The sequence below is a fragment of the Cyprinodon tularosa genome, unplaced genomic scaffold (genome assembly GCF_016077235.1).
Source record: "Cyprinodon tularosa strain WSP-4 unplaced genomic scaffold, ASM1607723v1 ctg52, whole genome shotgun sequence".
NCBI lineage: Eukaryota > Metazoa > Chordata > Actinopteri > Cyprinodontiformes > Cyprinodontidae > Cyprinodon > Cyprinodon tularosa.
In genome coordinates this window covers 1,488,030-1,507,385 of record NW_024039252.1, presented here as the reverse complement: position 1 = coordinate 1,507,385, position 19,356 = coordinate 1,488,030, and the positions used below count along the sequence as shown (strand labels likewise).

The following is a 19,356-nucleotide window of genomic DNA, read 5'->3' as shown; positions in this document are numbered from 1 at the left end:
TCAGATTTCATTTAAAAGCAAGAGTTTTAGAAGATAACCAGGGTATAACTTACCTTTAGATTTTAAAATATGTATTTGTTGATGTTTTAGATAATTTTTCTTTTTTTTTTTTAGGGGTGGTGGTGTTGGCCTTGTACTGGCCAGTGCTGGGTTCGGTATGCTCACTGCACCTATCATGGAGCTACACAATCAAAAAGGCTACTTCCTTCATCACATCATTTTTGCCTGTTGTACTCTCATTTGCATCATTTGTATTCCTCTTTTGCCCAACACGCGTGACGGACCACTCCCTGAGACCCTTCTTGATGGTGAGGACAACGCTCATCAGCCTTTGTCAAACTCACAGAAACAAAAAGAACAGGATGCCCTGCTCCTTCGGCAAGGGAGCAACAAGGACTACGCCAAAGTACAAGACACGCCACTTCACGAGGCAGCCAATGCTGCTCTGTCAACCATGGGCTCAACTGCTTCTTCTGCAATCGATTTGACTATAGCACCTGGAGATTTTCCTAATGTTAAGGAACAACCTGAAAAGCTTGAGATACAAGAGCCTAGCGGCCACTCTTCGCCATTCCCACTGCCAGCCCCTACATCTGCCCAGGGTGAAGATAGCATCATACAAGCTAACAAAAATCGTCTCTTATTTTCCAGTCCTTCAGACAGAACCCCATGCAACACAGTTCCACTTTTGGCTGATGCAGAAGAACTACCGGCAGTTCAGAAATCTAGTGATCCACCATTAGATATTATACAACTTGAACTAATAGAGATGTCTTCTTCTCCTAAAAGCGACGATTCCCCTGCCACTGCTGTTTCCCGTCACTCTTCAACTGCTATGATCTCTCCGACAATGCCCACTGCCTCATTGATTAGCACTACCCCTGTCATCGAGCCCCGTCCTAGCTCAACACTTGAGTCTCCAAACCCACAAGATGATGACATTGATGATATCATTAGAACACCTGAACCATTAGTATTTGAGGAATCTCCTGGTATTTTGGAAGACCTTCCTTCACCATCTATACATGACAGCCTTCCTCCACCCCCTGTTCCCTCTCCTGTCCCACAGACAGACCTGGACACACCTGCACAACCTTTAACCGCCATTACCACACTCTCTGATATTTCCCTACATTTAGAACAAATAGATGAATCTGCATTTACTCCTATTAGAAACTCAAGGCCCTCTCCTTTAGATCTGCCCTCCTCCAATGTTCTAAATGTACCTTCAAATTCCTCTGCTCCTCCCTGTTCAGACACTGTGTCAACAAAACACATACATCCTCCACCTACTGACTCAGATCACATACCCTTAGCTGACCTTTCCTCTGTCCACACTACTACAAGAAATCCAGCTCTTCTCCCTGTCACAGACATTGTCAATACCTCAACTCCAGAATCAACTACAAACATTGTACAAGATTCTGCCGTTTCTCAAGACTTAGATTCTGCACAGTCAAATTCCAAGTTGGATTTAGACCCAGCAGAGGCAGCTCCTGTCTCTCTAATGGACAGCACTGTGTCTTCCCCTATAGACTCTGGTGTCCAGTCAAGCATGGACAGGGAGACTTCCAGCACAGAAAACACTGTCAATAGCATGGCGTCGACATGATTTAGTGTCGTAGCCAAAAAAACATGAAGCTTTATGTGTTGCACCAGGAGGCAGCCACCCACATCCATAAAACAGCGTGGAGCTGGGGGAGGGTGGGCATGTACTGCTAAACTCAGACTTCAGGTACTTCATGAAGACTGTTCCAACTTGGATTGGAGTAGGTTTGTCTTACATGAGCTGCTTTGTTTCTCAGTGCTTCTTCAACCTTCCTTGCATCATCATGAATTTGGCCAATAACTGAGAACACACAAGTGAGAGTGCCCCACTGGCTGGTTGGCAACTTGCAAAAATGGCAATATATCCTCTTCAGGAACATGACTGGAAATCACCAGCGTATAAAGTACTCGGTATTTGAGAAAAAGCACAGATTGGAGAGAGAAAAATGAATAAACCCCTGTACTTTAAAATACCCATGATTTCAGAGATGTCATCAACTCTGGTGAAGAAAAGAAAAGGCAACAACAAATAGAGATACCACTGGTATGTTAGGCAAAAAACAAAAATAATGAAATAGAATCTGCCTTGGATATGGACAAAGAAATTGCAATGTTACAAAGCAGTATTGTTGCTGTCAATGTACATAATTAATATTTGGAGACTTTGTTTTTTTTTTTTGTTTGTTTGTTTTTTTCACCAAATACAAATACCAAAAGCTGCCCTAACCAAAATGAACCTAGATGTTGTGCCAAAAAAAATACATAGCAGTCCAGTGTTTTTCCTAGCTCCAAGGAATAACTCTGGAAAGAAATGTGGAGTAGAAATGCCATGTTAAATCCTGGGTCAGTAGGTTTGTTTATGTGCCAATTTCTTAAGAATTCTCAGCTCTAAGTCTGCGTTCTAAGCAGAAACACTTTAAATCCCTTTTCAGCTTCATAATTTGATGGTTCTAATGAGAGTTTTTACCCTAAAATTGTGTCCCAGAACATTTCATATCAGCATAGAAAAGGACGAATATGCCAATCCAATGCTGTTTAAATAATACCTTGTTTTTACAACTCCCTGAAATCATCAGACAATGGCTCCAGTTGATTTACTTTCTTTTTTTTTTTTTTTCAAACATACTAAGCAAAGAGATAGAGTTTTCATGGGAGTCAGGTAACAGTTAAACACTGGCTTCTTTGTTAATGAATCCATTTGAGATTTCCAGAGTACAGATTAGGGTTTATAGGGTTTTAACTGTATTGCTATTGCCAAAGGTATATATATATTTTCTTTCTTTTTTTAATCATTATTATAACTAAAATAAATAAATTTCTCTCTCCTTTTCTGCAAAATTTAACAGGTTTTACCAACCTTTCAACTGAAGCAATCAGAGCAAGTCACAGTTAACAAAAGATGGCCTTCCCATCTCAGCATGTAAATCTAAATGTGGCATAACTTCACATTTTTGTTTCCAAATTCTTCTCAACTTGCATAATGAGTCCAGAAAATATGTTTTGCCATTTGATTTGTTAGATGAAAAACTAGACTGCCTTTTTAGCACGTGATTTTTTGTGGATAAGGAACAACCTTTTTTTTTTTTTAGAGTTGTTTCACCCAATGAAAATAATGATATACAAATGCTTTCTTTCTTTTTTATACACATGATCATGTAGGTTCACCTAGTTCTTTAGCTTAACTCAGTTTTGTTTTTAAACTCCAAAGTATTTTTTTCTTCAGAACTCTCCCTGGTGTGCCCTTAATGTACAGAGCTATACATCCTTATTACAGTATTCGTGGCACCTTCATATGGTGGCACTTTATTCTTGTGCAGTGGGGACAAAGCATGAAATGTTATTGTGAAAGTGTCAACAAAACTGTTAAACCTTAAAAAAAGGAAAAAAAAAAGAAAAAAAGAATTGTCCAAAATGATTGATGCGATTGCCAATCATTGCTGCATTGATAACGTATAGTATGTGTGTGTTTTCAAAATCATGTTCTGGCATTAACATATTATGGCATTGTTTTCTTGCATACGGTACATATTTGCACATGCACGTGCAAAACAATTCTTTAAAAATACATTGCACTACACAAATTGACACTTTCCAAAATAACCTGTTGATTTTAACAAAACAAAAGGCTCTTTCTCATGGAATCACCTTTTCCTTCCAAAGCCTTCGTCCACCTTTGGACTGCAGCCTACTTGAGTTAAATATGTGTGTAACATGACAGTTGTATTACTTCCTGCTTTTGAGGTAGTAATACTTGTGTACAGGGGGATGTATGACTGTGGATGTACTACTGTTTACAACAAGCCTCACAATAATCGTTAGTAATAATAATAACAATAATTGTGCCGTACTGTATAACTTTAAAGACAGACAATGTCTTGTGATCTGAAATGTGATAAAATTTAGTAGATCATGTATCCAGGGATGTGTTGAGGTGTTATTCAGGATTTAAATCATCGCCAGACCTATAAAATACTCTGTTATCATGTGAGAGATCTGTGAAAAACCTTACACTTTGCTCACTGTTGAAAATGCTACATATCTTTAAGTGTTGGAATGATTGAGCAAACCTCAAGTGTTTCTCAAATGTATGTATTTGGAAAAATTAGGCAAAAAAAAGCCTGCTTGCTGATTGATTAATGATGGTAATTTATCAGATTGTATCATTAATGATTTAAATGAGATGTAGAAGTGGTTGTTTCATACCATATACAAATAGTGTATGTCATGTTCAATGCTGCTAGACGTCAAAGCACAAAGACCTGCAATTTGTTTAAAATTAGACTCGCATATTTACACTTATATTAAAAGGGAAAACAGATTTAAATTTGGAAGAGAATAGGAACTTCTAGTCACACATTAACTTTTACAGTAGATGTCATGTTTGTGAGTGGGTGGATTCCTCAGTTGGTTCTGAGTTTTTCTCTGATTAAGTCTCTTGGTGTGCATTGACATTAAATCTAATATACTTGAAAGAAAAATGCAAATCCAGAGTAAGTAAAAAAAAAAAAAAAAAGATAACAATCAGCAACACAGCACAACACTGGTACTGTCTCCTTCAGCATCTGTTACTTCACATGCTACCATGCAGCTATTTTAGCTCTGAGGGGAGAGATCACATTGCTTGTTCTGAGTTACTGTATGCACCTATTCCAACATTTGATTTATTTCTATGTTATTTTGTTTTGTTTACATGCAAAGTTAAAGGAAAGCAATGCAGAGCAGTGACTGCACCAGCGACTATTCTATAGGGCTGACATTTATTGTTGGAAAGAGAATATGAAGGAGCAGTGGATAAAGAAAAAAAAAAAAAAAGAGTGATGGGTTAGTGTTGAACCCAGCTGATAAACCCAGCTGAAATCATGAAGTACCCAGAGCACACATTTCAGGTTTTGTGTCTCTCAGTTGAGCAACTCAACATCTCTTTGTTGGGAGATTTAAATGAATGTAAAAAGACTAAAAAACAAAAACCATAGATTGTACATTTATGTCTGATTTCATTTTGATGTTATCTTAACAGAGATAATGCACTTGTACATAAGCCATACATGTTGTTGAAATAAACCACTATTTATTGATGAAATCTGATCACCAGTATCTTATATATTTATTTTTTCTTCTCTTTCTTTCCTTTTTTTTTATTTTCATTCATTTTTTTGTATTTAACAAATACAAAAAGGCATAATCTGTGCCTTTGTGTTTATAAATTTGAAAAGATCAATATTTTCCTAACCATCATCAAAATAGGAAAGATGAGAACATCCAACTACAGCAGCAATGACTTACAGCAATGTACGGAAATTGCTTGTTGCTTAGACTTTATATGGTAAAAAAAACCCAAACAGATCAAAATATGTCTGAAGTTTGGAAGGTAAAAATAAAAATGCGAACAAATTATCTCAATATTTATTCCATACAATTCAGCTGAAAAATCAAGGCATAATAAATTATCTGTGGTAACCCAGATCCTCTAGATATGGAGCATTTTTCTTTAAAAACTGTGACGCAGCAGAATTTGCAGGGCTTTTATTTTGAAGTGGATGAGCAAAGGGTCATGTTAGACGCATATTCTGTAGCAGTGGACTTGTTTTGCTCTATATGTTAATTTAGCATTCCTCAAATAGGAGCATCATGTTCATTAAACTACATCCTTTCTCTTGCTAATACACAACTTTTGCATTTACATGAATATACACCTGCCAGATAAATCTGCAAACGCACAAACAGAAACCAATCAACCAAGGGATCTGCGGAGAAAAGTCGAAATCCAGCAAAAAAAGCCAAACGTTTCCATGCACGTGGCAAGGTGATGTCAGGAAAGGATGATGCAGCAGCATCACCCAGAGCGCTGCATCAAACCCTGGCTCTCCTATTGGCTGGAAGAGATGCTGCGCCGTGCTGAACGTCATCCAGACAGCAATGCGTCCTTTTTATTTGGCCAGATCGACGCACAGGACATAAATACAGCTGATTTTAAGAAAGGTGCCAGACAGACCATCGGACGAAGCTTGAGTCGAGAATATAAGCTCTCCGGCCACATCCGCAGCTCACCATGAGGGAAATCGTTCACATGCAGGCTGGACAGTGTGGAAATCAGATCGGGGCAAAGGTATAAATACTTTTTTTTTTTTTTTTTTTTTACCTCTTTAAGGACTTAATTAAAGTGTCAAGATATTAATTTTACTGTTATTTAGTCAACTAAACTGTCGTTCTGACCGGGTCTGGTTATGAAAATAAAAATAAAGTTTAATACAGCATGTAAGATGTGGGGTGGGGTTCGGCCCCTGCAGTGCAGTAGCCCGATACTATGCCATGGGATGCGCAACACTGAAATGAGGTCTCTCGAAAACGCTTTAAAATCACTCTTTGCACGATCTATATATTTACTCTGCAAAAGAAAAAAAAAACAGGCTAATTGAAAAGTATATTTGTTGCTGTTCATCAGTTCTGGGAGGTGATTAGTGATGAGCATGGCATCGACCCCACCGGTAGTTACCAAGGTGACAGTGACCTGCAGCTGGAGAGGATAAATGTCTACTACAATGAGGCCTCAGGTAATAAAACAATAAATATTTTTAATTGTGTAAATAAAAATACATCTGAATATTTAACCACACGCAAGAAGTTTTTTTTTTTTTTAAGTGTGTGTGTGTGTGTGTTTCTCATCATCCTTGTATGACCTTCTGCACACAGATCTCATCTGAATGCTACCATACACTGGCCCCCTAAGCACTGCCCCTTAACTATCGAATGTCACTCCAAATGTAGTCAAACAGCTGTGGAGGGCGCCTACATTGAAAGTGGTGGTGGGGAGTGAACGAGAATTGGATGATTTCTTCCATTTTCACCGTGTTGCTAGGCAACACAGTGAAAATGGATCTGCAGGGCGTAGCTCTATGCCGCAGGTTGACATGAAATAAGACTATTTAGACTTAGACAAACTTAATTGTCATTTTGTATAGAAAGAATGTATACAAAACGAAATTACAATTCAGTTTCTTAAAGTGCAGCAGTGATTTATTTGTACGAATGTAAACATTGGGAGAGAAAAAAAAAAATAGTGCAAAAGACGCATTGATATGTTCAGTTTGATGCAGGGACTGTGACATGATTTAGAGTTTTTTCAACATTCAGCATCTTTTCAGGTTTTTTATTTTCGTTTTTCTACAAAAATATGGCAAATGTTTTATTTCTTTTCTCAAATAAAACATTTGCCCTTTTTCTGAAAGCAAATGTATACGCTCAAAAAATATATATATATTTCAAACAGGATCTTCTATTTGGAATTAACTGCGTGATTTTAAACCTAACTTGTGATTTTCTGTCAGTGTGACGAAGATGCAGCAAACCAGCGGAACTTACATTTTGATGCACGTGTTTCCTCCGCCAGTGTTTCGCCGTTACACCCACTTTCAGCTGACACTCGCCCTACCCAGTACCATAGATATCCATAATAAAGGCTAGATGTCTCGGCCGCGCTGCTGGCCAATGGGGGTCGACGTCCGCACGTGGCGGCCATCTTGCCACAGGCAGCTCGCTCATTCGTAACATTGTGTTTTAAAGGCGCATGTACTTAAATAACCATAACTTCCTCAATTGTCTAACTGTTTGGTTTGTTAAACAAAAGTCAGACATGTAGTTATGACACTGCACACTTATGAATAATTATAACCATGGAATTTCATATGAAAAGAACATTGAATAGAACATACAGGTGCAATAAATATACACATGCACAAGGTATTTATGTTAAATCAATATATGCTTATAAAACTCAGTGTACTGAATGGCAACATGATATATAGATATATCTATAGATATCTATATAGATATCTATCTATATAGATATAGATACCTATATATATATATATATATATATATATATATACATATGTATATATATATATACATATGTATATATATATATACATATGTATATATATATATACATATGTATATATATATATACATATGTATATATATATATATACATATGTATATATATATATACATATGTATATATATATATATATACATATGTATATATATATATATATAAATATGTATATATATATATATATATATATATATATATAAATATGTATATATATATATATAAATATGTATATATATATATATATATATATATATATATATATATATACACACATATATATATATATATATATATATATAAATAAACACTTTTATTTGGGTGTGATTAATTATTTCACAGTCCTAATTTATTTATATTTACATACATACTTTTATAATATGAATATTATTGTTATAATAAAATATGAAATACTGACAAAAAAGGCTTATTGTGTGGCAACCTCTTGGTGTAGAAGCATAATCCAGGTTTCAAATTAAAGGTAACACTTTGAAGTTTCATGTAGACTATTCGGATTATATATCAGGGGTAATTACACAAAAGTTCCTATTTTTAAACCATTATAAAAGTGACATTTATTTGCTATTAAAATTGGTGCAATAGTCCCCTTCACAAGTATATATAGATGAAGCATGTTGAAATCCCCACCTACACTACTGTGATGGTATACACATGGAAGACAGAGATTTAAAAAATGACCCAAAAAACATAGCTTGGCTAATGCCCTTTGAAAAGGAAGGTTTTATTGAGCTTCTGTATAATGTACAAGAGACCGTTGTCCACAAGGCCATCAAAGCGGACAGGAAGGTAGCTGTGGTCATGTACTAGAGCAGGAATGTCAGCAAACGGGGATGGAAGATCTTCTCCTCCTGCTTACACGTTATATAACCTGCAGAAACAAAAACAAAAGTGACCAACAACAATTCACGGTGTATAAGATTGGTATATCAATATGTGATTAAATTTCAATGATACACATGCCCTTTGAAGATGAGCTGGAAAGTTGAAAATGTTTGGCAAAACACCATCTTTAAGTTGTCCAAATGAAAGTAATACAAACTTATAAAAGCTTTGAGTCAACAACAATCTTGTAATACTATTATGTCATAGCAAAAGTCTGGCATCTTCCTTTTAATAAACCCAGCAAATTCCTGTAACATAATGTAAGATGTGTTGACAAACCAAATCGATTGGAAATCATGTTAAATTCTGCCTCTTCCACTGATGTAAAGTTGCTGGTTAACGTTAGCAGCTAGCTAAACTGTAACGTTAGCTGCTAACTTACTAACGTTAGGTCTCACTTTGCAGCTTCTTGTTATTAGCCAGCTAACGTTAGGCTAATAATGAAAATACAACAACACTCAGATTATTGTTATTAGCCAACTAATAACTACAACCACATCCACAAAGATTGTAATTTACACCAAAGATTAATTGTCATACAATCGTTATTGGTGTCAGTAAAACCTATATAATTGACTGATAGTCTCAGCCTTGATAACTTGCGCAAGTAGCCGTGATGCACAACTATGCTGCGCGATTAAGTCATTTTTCGACAAGAAAATCTGCAATTTCGACATGTTCAAGCATAAATAATAATAGCCACGTTCATAATGTTTGTAAGAAACCAAACTGTTTGTAAATCCGTCAAGAATTCAGTGAGGTAAGAGTATTTGTGTTCGTGCTGATCACTCACCTTACGTTAGGTACCACAGAGCACAACAGAAAGCCTGCCTGAGGTAAGATGGCCGCCGGTGAGGACGTCTGAGACTCCGCCGTAAGACATCTAGCCTTTATTATGGATATCTATGCCCAGTACGGGCTTTGGGACGGTAGTTAATACAGGAATGCGCAAACGAAGGATATGCGCTTAGAGATGGCGTTAAGGGTCCAGTGGGATGTTTCTGCGGGGGGAAATAGGTTGCACTATGGATGCAAGGGAAAAAGAAATAGGACAGTGAACCTGCTAAAATGTCTCTGTGTCCCTCCCACTTCCTTCCCATCCTTTTTCCTTCTCTACAGGGGAAACATGCAGTATATCTGACCCTGAGCACTTCCCTTCGGTTTTCCTTTAGGCTATATGTTGTACCTTATCACAATCACCCTACATGCTTGCTCTCTGCCGAGCTCTTTCAGTTTTGAAGTACAATTTCGGTTTGGGATTTTAGTAAGAGACAAACACATCAGCATGACTTCTCCAGGTGTATTTAGATAAAATCTCATCTGCTAAAGCTAAAAAAATAAATAAAACATGAGCTGGTCTGCTTAAGGCTAGTCTGTCTCAACAACGATCCTTTTGTTTCAGTGTAGCATGCTGTCATCACCATCGCTGACAACTGTCTTTAGACAAAATATGTTCACAACAGACTCCTCAGTAGTTTATTAAACAGTTAAACAACACAACCTTACCATTGAGAAAAATAAAATGAGAAAACAGTTTAATGACTGCAGAATCTTACTCTGACTGGAATCTGCAGAACTCAGCGTAATGAAAACCCTCAGCCCAAAGCAGTGGAGCATGCTGCAGCATTTTGCCTGATAGATGTTTAATGTTTGAAGCATCCCAGGCAAAGAGAGGCCTGGACAAAAAAAGGAGGTGCAGCTTTAGTAAATTATGTTTAAACATGTTTTTACTTTTAAGTCAACCATTCCTTTAAGTACATTCTGTATCATAAAAAAGGCATATGAAACCTTGAAGCGTACTAGTATGTTTGCTTTATCGTTCTCAAATATTTCAGATAAACAAACTCAATGACAAACCAGAATAATTCCAAAGATGACCATCCTCCAAACTTTGACTCTAGACTTTTCAAAGATGTATAAGAAGTATGCTGATAACTGTTTTGTTTTGTTATAAAAAAAAATAAAATAAAATAATATATATATATATATATATATATATATATATATATATATATATATATATATATATATATGCCTAAATTCACAGACTACGAGTCAACATCCTCTAATATTTTCTGGAAGGAACAGAACTGATAACTTGTTTAGTTATGGTAAATTATCCAGATATCTAAGGTTAAGCAGCCCCAGACCATCAGACTATAGTGCCACCTCTATTGATTTCAGTCCAGATGTTACTGGAACCACAGCTTTCGAGAAGTTTCACTTCGGTCTCATCCATCCCAAAAAAAACAAATCTTGACCAAGCCTTTCTTTTCTTTTTGATCAGTAGAAATGTTTGTTTTGGAATGTTCCCATAGATCCAGTTTTGGCCACTTTTTTTCTTATTGAAGAACTATGACGCAGATCTTAAGATTAGATGCTGATCCGGGCACTTTTGAACTTGTGTATGAATCATTATATCTTTCAGTTATTTTGTTGGCCAGCCACTCCTGGGGAGGTGCACAGCTGTAATAACAATGTTTTCTATTTTGTGGGTAATGACTCACACCGTCGTTCGCTGCAGTCCTAAACTTATAAATGACTCTCTAAATCTTATCATTGACTTTCACATCTCTTGATATGATTCAGATCAGGGGTCCTTTTAACGAAGCATGTTTAACAAATTCAGATTCAAATCTGAACCTCTAAATTGATCTAGTCTAATCAACATACTTTAATAATCCCAGAGGGAAATTACAGACTAATGTTGGGAACTCTTGAGTTTTCTGTTTCACAATGGCTGCTATGAATTAGTTCGATTTAGCATATGCGTAACAGGTATGAACAGCCTTTATCAGTGGAACACCGATTCAACAAGTCACCATGACAACAGGAAGTGCCTGTTTCAACCCACTGAAACTAGAGATTTTAATCCAGAAATGAAGAAAAAAAAAAAAAAAAAAAACAGAGACAGAAGCAGCGCTACAGCTGCAAAGAAGAGGAAGATGGTGAAGTCTAATATTTTTGCTTGAGTTAATTTGTAAGTTTATATGAAGCAGACTGTGGCATGCCGTTTTTACATTTATTAAAAGCACTGTTGTTCCATTTGTAGATCACTAAAATAAGATTCTTCCTGATAAAAATCACACTCCTAGACTGAACTGTAATAATATATTGTCTAAATTACATTTTTGTTTAGAAACTGAAATGCTGCTCACTTTTAATTCATGTTTTTACACCGGGAAGAGACTTTTTTTATTTTTATTTTTTGCTTAATTTTTCTGATGTTAGAATTGGTTAATCCTGAACATGCAAGAGTATCAATGTTTTTCATACTCTTACTTACTGCTTTTTTCCCCCTATTACTACTTACTATCCCAACCGTCCACTGTATTCACAGGCAGCAAATTTGTGCCACGTGCCATCTTGGTGGACTTGGAGCCTGGAACTATGGATTCTGTTCGCTCTGGCCCATTTGGACAGCTCTTCAGACCTGACAACTTTGTTTTTGGTGAGTGAACATTAAATCCAAATGTCAGCACTTAATTTGTGTGAACTGGACATAACAGCATTGTGTCAGCAGCTTCTGTCACATACTGTAAAATCTATGCCGAGATTCACCAGAGAGCTCTGTACCTTTTAGTTAGGGAAATTGCAGCACAAGCATTATTAGGCAATCACCTCTGTGGTGTGAAAAACAACGGTTAACTGCAGAATTGTCAGTCATAAGTCTCTTCCGATGATGTCTTTATTACAATCAAGGCTATGATGAAAAAAATACGCATCACTGTTGGGCTTTTTATTTTTAGCTTCCTCTGAACTAGTCAGTAATTACCTATAACAAAAGATAGACGCAGAACTCCTGTTGCAATATACTTTATTAGTCACAATAAAATTACGTCATAGTTATTGATGTGTTCTTCATTTGAAAAGGGGTGACTTAAACAGGCTTTTGTCTTAAAGTGAATTGAGTTACCCAACATGATTAGATTTAATGACTCAGACCATTTGACCCTTACTTGCCCCTTAACCACATATTACAAGCACTAGGTTTTGTCTTTGGGTGTAGATTGAACAAGATGTGGTCAAAAGTTGCTGACAAAGATTGTTGTAGTTGCAGATTTAACAGCTCAACATTGACAATTTCAACTTCCTATTCCACCACATCCTCAAAAGGTGTCCCATGAATTTTGATCTACTGACTTACTGAAAAGGCCATTGGAGTATTAAATACTCCATATGTATTGTATCTAAATACTCGTTCAAAATGTTTGAAAGCTGTGTCATAAAACCAATTTGAGATCAACTTAGCTTTGGGACCAGTTGTATTATTTTTTGAGTGTAGCTGAAACAATTCATCGGATTGATTGTGATTAATTGATTATTGAAATAATCAACTAATTTACAAATCGATTAATCATAAACTAGTGTATAGAGTCTCTAAAACATGCCTTTAGCTGACAGAGTGAGCCACTTAAAGCATTAATTATATAAAAATAGTAAAAAAATATATAAATATTTTGAATTTAAGACAAAAAAAAACTTTATTTGTCTGTCAATATGCTCTATCCATAACTCCGCACGTGGAGACGTTTTAGTTTTTACCTGGTTCAAATCTGTAAAAAAAAAAATCTTCTTTAAGGAAGCTATCTGATTATTAATCAATTAATTGAAAAATCAATCAAAAAAAATATCCAAAAAGAACTTCTAAAGCTACTGTTTTAAAGTAGCTTTAGCAGTAAAAATCATATAAGTTCTTAATACTTTTATCTACGGATCCTTTTAAAACAAATCTCGTTTAGTGAGATGTAACCAACTTTTCAGTTGCAAAACTCAGTTTACTGAGGCTAAGGGTTGTCTGTAACTTTGGTTGTAAAGACCAGACAATCTGTTAGCAGGTGTTCTTTAAATGGGTCATTGTGAATGTGGAGGAATGTTAATGATCTTTATCTGATGTGAAAGTTGTTTTAAAAAAAACAAATGTTGTACTGCGAGGTAAAACTATGGTAACCATTGCGCTGAAGTATGAAAGGCAGTTAGATTTCAGCTGTGTCCCGTAACATTACAGGAACAAAATTCTGAAAAACTAATTGGTGATATACAACTTTAACAGGTATTGCACTTTTTATGAAAACAAAAATGTGAATCCATTTTGTTACAGACCATGTCACAGTGTTACTTAGAATGGTGTTTAAGGCAGCATTTAATTCTTAGTTTTATCATAATCTCTGTAAAAAGACTACGCTGTAGTACCATACTCTCAATGAGTTGCTAATTTGAATCTTTACACCTTAAGACAGCATCATTTGAAGAGTATTGACTTTGATTGTCATGTTCCAACCACAACATTTTTTGTCATTTAGTGAAAATATGTTATATTTTAATATTAAGTACTTTCATTTGCGACTGCCTGTTTTTAGCCTCATCCATCTGCATCTTAGCTCTAAGGACCTGATATTCAAGGATTCAGAATTAGGAGCACTAAAATACTGTAGAAGCCATTCAAAATTTCCCCACTTTCCTTTATGGGCCCTTTGCTGGTCGCTACAATTTTTTTAAACATCAATCTTTGTACTAAAATATTCTTTCTGCCATGAATTTTGGACATTAAAGGAATAGTACACCCAAAACATGATTAGCCTTCATTTTCTACTCACCCCCATGCTGAACAACACTCTGGAGTACTTTTTTGATATCTCAAATGCATCTGGAGATCTGGGAGGCTTCTTGCTGTCTGCTGACATTCAAATAATGGAGGTCTATGGTGCCCGAGACAGAAAGGTCCATAAAAGTCCACAAAAAACGTGTCAATATTCCTCCATACTGCTCGTCCAATGTATTCCAAGTGTCCTGAGTGGGTAGCATCCAGAATTTACTCGAAACGAAGTCATTTAGAATGTTTTAAGAGCATAAACAGTAGTGTATAGGATTTCCTGAAAGCGCGCGCCTGCGCGTTCACGACGCTACGGAAGCCGGCAGACCAAACCGGATGAAAGTGCGCATTCAGCGTCTGCTCTGCCAATAATGCAAGCGTAGAAAAAGAAATGTGCTGTTTACCTGTGCAAAGAAAGAAACAACGAAAGAAAAATGTCTGAGGACTTCAGTGTTGAGAAAGAGCATGAGTTCTTTGCCGAGCTGAATGCGCACTTTCATCTGGTTTGGTCTGCCGTGGTTTCCGTAGACTCGTGAACGCGCTTTTAGGAAATCCTATACACTACTGTTTATGCTCTAAAAACATTCTAAATGACTTAGTTTCGAGTAAATTCTGGATGCTAACCACTCAGGACACTTGGAATACATTGGACGAGCAGTATGGAGCAATATTGACACGTTTTTTGTGGACTTTTATGGACCTTTCTGCCTCGGGCACCATAGACCTCCATTATTTGAATGTCAGCAGACAGCAAGAAGCCTCCCAGATCTCCAGATGCATTTGAGATATCAAAAAAGTACTCCAGAGTGTTGTTCAGCATGGGGGTGAGTAGAAAATGAAGGCTAATCATGTTTTGGGTGTACTATTCCTTTAAGATATAAAGAGAAGCTCCTTCTTCTGGTCAGACCCTGTAATTCAGTGAAAGGGTGGAGTCAGAGTTAAAAAATATTCACGCCCAGGAGGAGGGGGTCACTTCAGTGGCTGGAAGTTGGCTGTCATTCGGCTGGCTTTTAATTGGGAAGGGCCATTTTTTTTAATGTGGCCTTGTTGCTGGTGATTTATAAAGATTTCGCCCAGTTGAGAGTGTTTATAAAAGAAAGATGAGGTTCTAGGCAGGTAGTTGAAGGTAATAATGGTAAAAAGTATATAATAATAATAATACGAGATAATATTTGTTGAACACTTAGGTTTCCTATCTAAGGGCTATGAACAAACGTAAGAAAATAGCTTAAAACTTAATAGCTTAAAGCTTAAAAAAAAAGTTGTTTTTTTTATGCATTTGAACATTTGTATCTGCATAGTTTTTAACATTAACATTTAACATTAATACAAATTAGATTCAACAATAACAAACTTGATGATCAACATTTTATTTAGTGCTTGGATAATAAAGTTTTAGGTTTGGGTTTACGAACACTGACCAATTGAAAAACAATAGAGTAAACTCAGTTCTCCAAGTACAACAATGTTAAAAGAGCAATTTGTGGATCATGCTTATTTTTTCAAATTTTACATGTTCTTTAAAGTTGTTTCAACAAGAATTATTTTTAACCTTTTAACTGTATAGGTCAAAGTGGAGCTGGAAATAACTGGGCCAAAGGTCACTATACAGAGGGAGCTGAGCTTGTGGACTCGGTGCTGGATGTGGTGAGAAAGGAGTCTGAAAACTGTGACTGCCTCCAGGGCTTCCAGCTTACCCACTCACTGGGCGGAGGAACAGGGTCTGGGATGGGCACACTGCTCATTAGCAAGATCCGTGAGGAGTACCCTGACAGGATCATGAACACCTTCAGTGTCATGCCTTCCCCAAAAGTATCTGACACTGTGGTAGAGCCTTACAACGCCACCCTTTCTGTTCACCAGCTTGTGGAAAACACAGATGAGACCTTCTGCATCGACAATGAGGCCCTGTATGATATTTGCTTCCGCACCTTGAAGCTTACAACACCAACCTATGGAGACCTTAACCACCTGGTGTCAGCCACCATGAGCGGAGTGACCACCTGCCTTCGCTTCCCTGGCCAACTCAATGCTGATCTTCGCAAGCTGGCCGTCAACATGGTTCCCTTCCCTCGTTTGCATTTCTTCATGCCAGGCTTCGCACCTCTTACCAGTCGAGGTAGCCAGCAGTACCGTGCCCTCTCTGTGCCAGAGCTCACTCAGCAAATGTTTGATGCCAAGAACATGATGGCAGCTTGTGACCCCCGCCATGGGCGCTATCTCACAGTGGCGGCCATCTTTCGTGGGCGCATGTCCATGAAGGAAGTTGATGAGCAGATGCTGAGTGTCCAGAATAAGAACAGCAGCTACTTTGTGGAATGGATTCCCAACAATGTGAAGACTGCTGTTTGCGACATTCCCCCTCGTGGCCTCAAGATGTCCGCCACCTTCATTGGGAATAGCACAGCAATCCAGGAGCTCTTCAGGAGAATCTCGGAACAGTTCACTGCCATGTTCCGTCGTAAGGCCTTCCTTCACTGGTACACCGGAGAGGGAATGGATGAGATGGAATTCACTGAGGCGGAGAGCAATATGAATGACCTTGTGTCAGAGTACCAGCAGTACCAGGATGCCACTGCCGATGAAATTGGCGAATATGAGGAAGACGAAATTGAAGATGAGGAAGATGTACGGCATGATGTTCGCCACTGATTAAACACCAACATTGAACTAGCTTTAGAATATATGTAGTATGCTTGTTATAAAGATATGTAATTTAACAATGCAAAGTAAAATGAAGTTTGTTGTTTATAGTCAAGACATTGCTGCTGAAAAACATTGCTGCTGCCAAAGCTGATTAGTAGTGTTAAGACTTGAAAAAACTTAAGGGATGATATGCGTTTTTTCCATAGCAGTGCTTTGCTTTGCAAATGTCAGAAGAAATAAAGAGATGCGCTAAACACAGTTTTGTAAAAAATTGTCTTGCATCTATGGTCTACAGTGCCAAATAAAAAATCCAAACTAAACTATATGTCTATGTCTATTCTGTCATTAATGAAACATTAGAACCATGTGACAATGTGTAGAAGTTTGGAGATAAAACATAATAATTTAAGTATTTTTTTTCTGTTTTTGTCAATTGACAGATTGAAAGTTATTAAAGTTTCACATGTAGAGCTGATCTAGGTGTCTACTGCTGACGTTACGATTTCTACACTGAGCCTTTATTGTTTTTTAAAGAAGTAATAAAACAAGCAGAACCTTAGCTTTTGGTTGTTGTTTTTTTTGTTTTTTTGTATATTTCTTCCAACAGCTTTATTCCATACATCTGGTCACGGTAGTGGTGACACATTTTCTTACACAATTTTTCAACAAATGCGCAAGGCTAAGGAGCTAATAACACCTAGTTTGTAAAGGTTCAAATTGCAAAGGATATCCTAACAATAGACCGGAGCATCTCCAAAACTGCAGCCTTTTCGGGATTATTCCTGACAGTTATTGATGATCATGGTCTAAGTAAAAGCATGACTGATGTTCAACACATCAGCTACTGTCACACGAACAATGAAGCAATGGGCAGATAAGCAACAGACGTGGAATGCAGAGCTTTCTGACAAATCCTTTTCTGTTTTTCACGGTAGGTTGAATGTGCAGTGCTCAAAAATGATGACACATGTCATCGGGGTAAATGGTGGAACTAAGTCAGCCCAGGCAGTTTGATACTGTTGAGTAATGCTGACAAACCTGCCATCCATGTTAACGTCACTTTGAAACATGCAACATAAATCATTGTCACATATTAGTCCACTGTTTGACAAGAACTCCATTTTCTAAAGCTTTAGCCTCTTTCACCTGAATTATGAACCCATTTACAAAACAAAGCTGATATAAGTAATGGATTGTGGGGGGGGGGGGTAGTCTTGGCCCTCAATTTCCTAGACTGAAATTTAATTAAGTATTTTTAGGATGTTGAAGCTTGGTCATTGAAGGTCCTATGGCAAAATACAGGGCTTAACCCTCCAGGACTAGGGTGGTGTCCATGCCTTGAGTTATCAAGGCGATTCTGCCAGCAAAGGGGGGCCAACCAAAATTTGTCGGGTTGTTATGTTTTTATTATGCTTGATTTCGTTGTATCATTTATGCCGTTTATCTTTGCATCTTTATGCACAGAGCTCATACCTTTTGCAACAATGGGTAAAGGGTAGAGTACAGAAAATAACAAGTTGACATGGTGTCAACTTCCTTTATCTATGTGATGGCTTTTTAAAACCAAAGCAGGCACTATTTAAAAAAAAAAAAAAAAAAAAAAAAAACATAAACAGGCCCACTCTTCACTTCATGAGTAGTAATGAAAATTTTTTTCCTGTCACAACTTTTCCCACTTTTAACATTATATGAAAGTTTGTCACATCATATCTAACAGCAACGTCCTTGAGAAACATGTGTGAGTTCACTATGAGTATGTAGTTCAAACAATGACTACTATTGTCACACCCTGGTGTGTTGCATTTTTTTTAGCAAGAATATCTATCTATCATATCTGAGCAAAGAAGGATGAGCAATAAATCACTTGCACTGTTTATCTATTTTACACAGAAAGCAAACAAACCATGGAAAGATACTTGTGTAAATTCTCAGTCATCTAGATCTTGCCAACCACAATACAGGCTGTATTTAAGCAGCATGTATTGACCTCCATGCTGCTTAAAGTCTAGTTGTCTTCCAGTTAAAGCCTGTTTTGTTGAAGCTATAAAAAGGTAAAGGTGTTGATGGATGAAACCTTGAAATATGATGCACACCCTTAAAGCAATTTAATAAAACAGATATGGATCAATACACCTCGAGAGATGGAAACAAATTAACACAAACATGCAGAGAGAGATAAAGACAAACAGGTTCCAGAGGTTTTTTGTACATTAGGGCCCCGCCCATAAATGTACTTGAGAAACTATGAATGTACAATTTGACTGTCAGAACACAT

The 19,356-nt window shown here is 37.0% G+C and overlaps 2 protein-coding genes across 2 annotated transcripts in view; both read left to right on the top strand.

Moving 5' to 3' along the window:
* The window catches only part of LOC119795723 (solute carrier family 22 member 23-like), a 50,594-nt gene extending 45,466 nt beyond the window's left edge, over positions 1–5,128 (top strand). Inside the window, exon 10 of the mRNA XM_038303884.1 lies at positions 115–5,128. Coding sequence (XP_038159812.1) covers positions 115–1,612 — 1,498 coding nt within the window. The 3' untranslated portion in view covers positions 1,613–5,128. The remainder of the gene's footprint in view (positions 1–114) is intronic.
* Positions 5,129–5,933: 805 nt separating this feature from the next.
* On the top strand, positions 5,934–17,401 carry LOC119795724 (tubulin beta chain-like). The gene is made up of 4 exons (XM_038303885.1): positions 5,934–6,154; positions 6,491–6,599; positions 12,183–12,293; positions 16,003–17,401. The coding sequence occupies exons 1-4, from the start codon at positions 6,098–6,100 to the stop codon at positions 17,085–17,087; spliced, it is 1,362 nt and encodes a 453-aa protein (XP_038159813.1). The 5' UTR covers positions 5,934–6,097; the 3' UTR covers positions 17,088–17,401.
* The last annotated feature ends 1,955 nt before the right edge of the window (positions 17,402–19,356 follow it).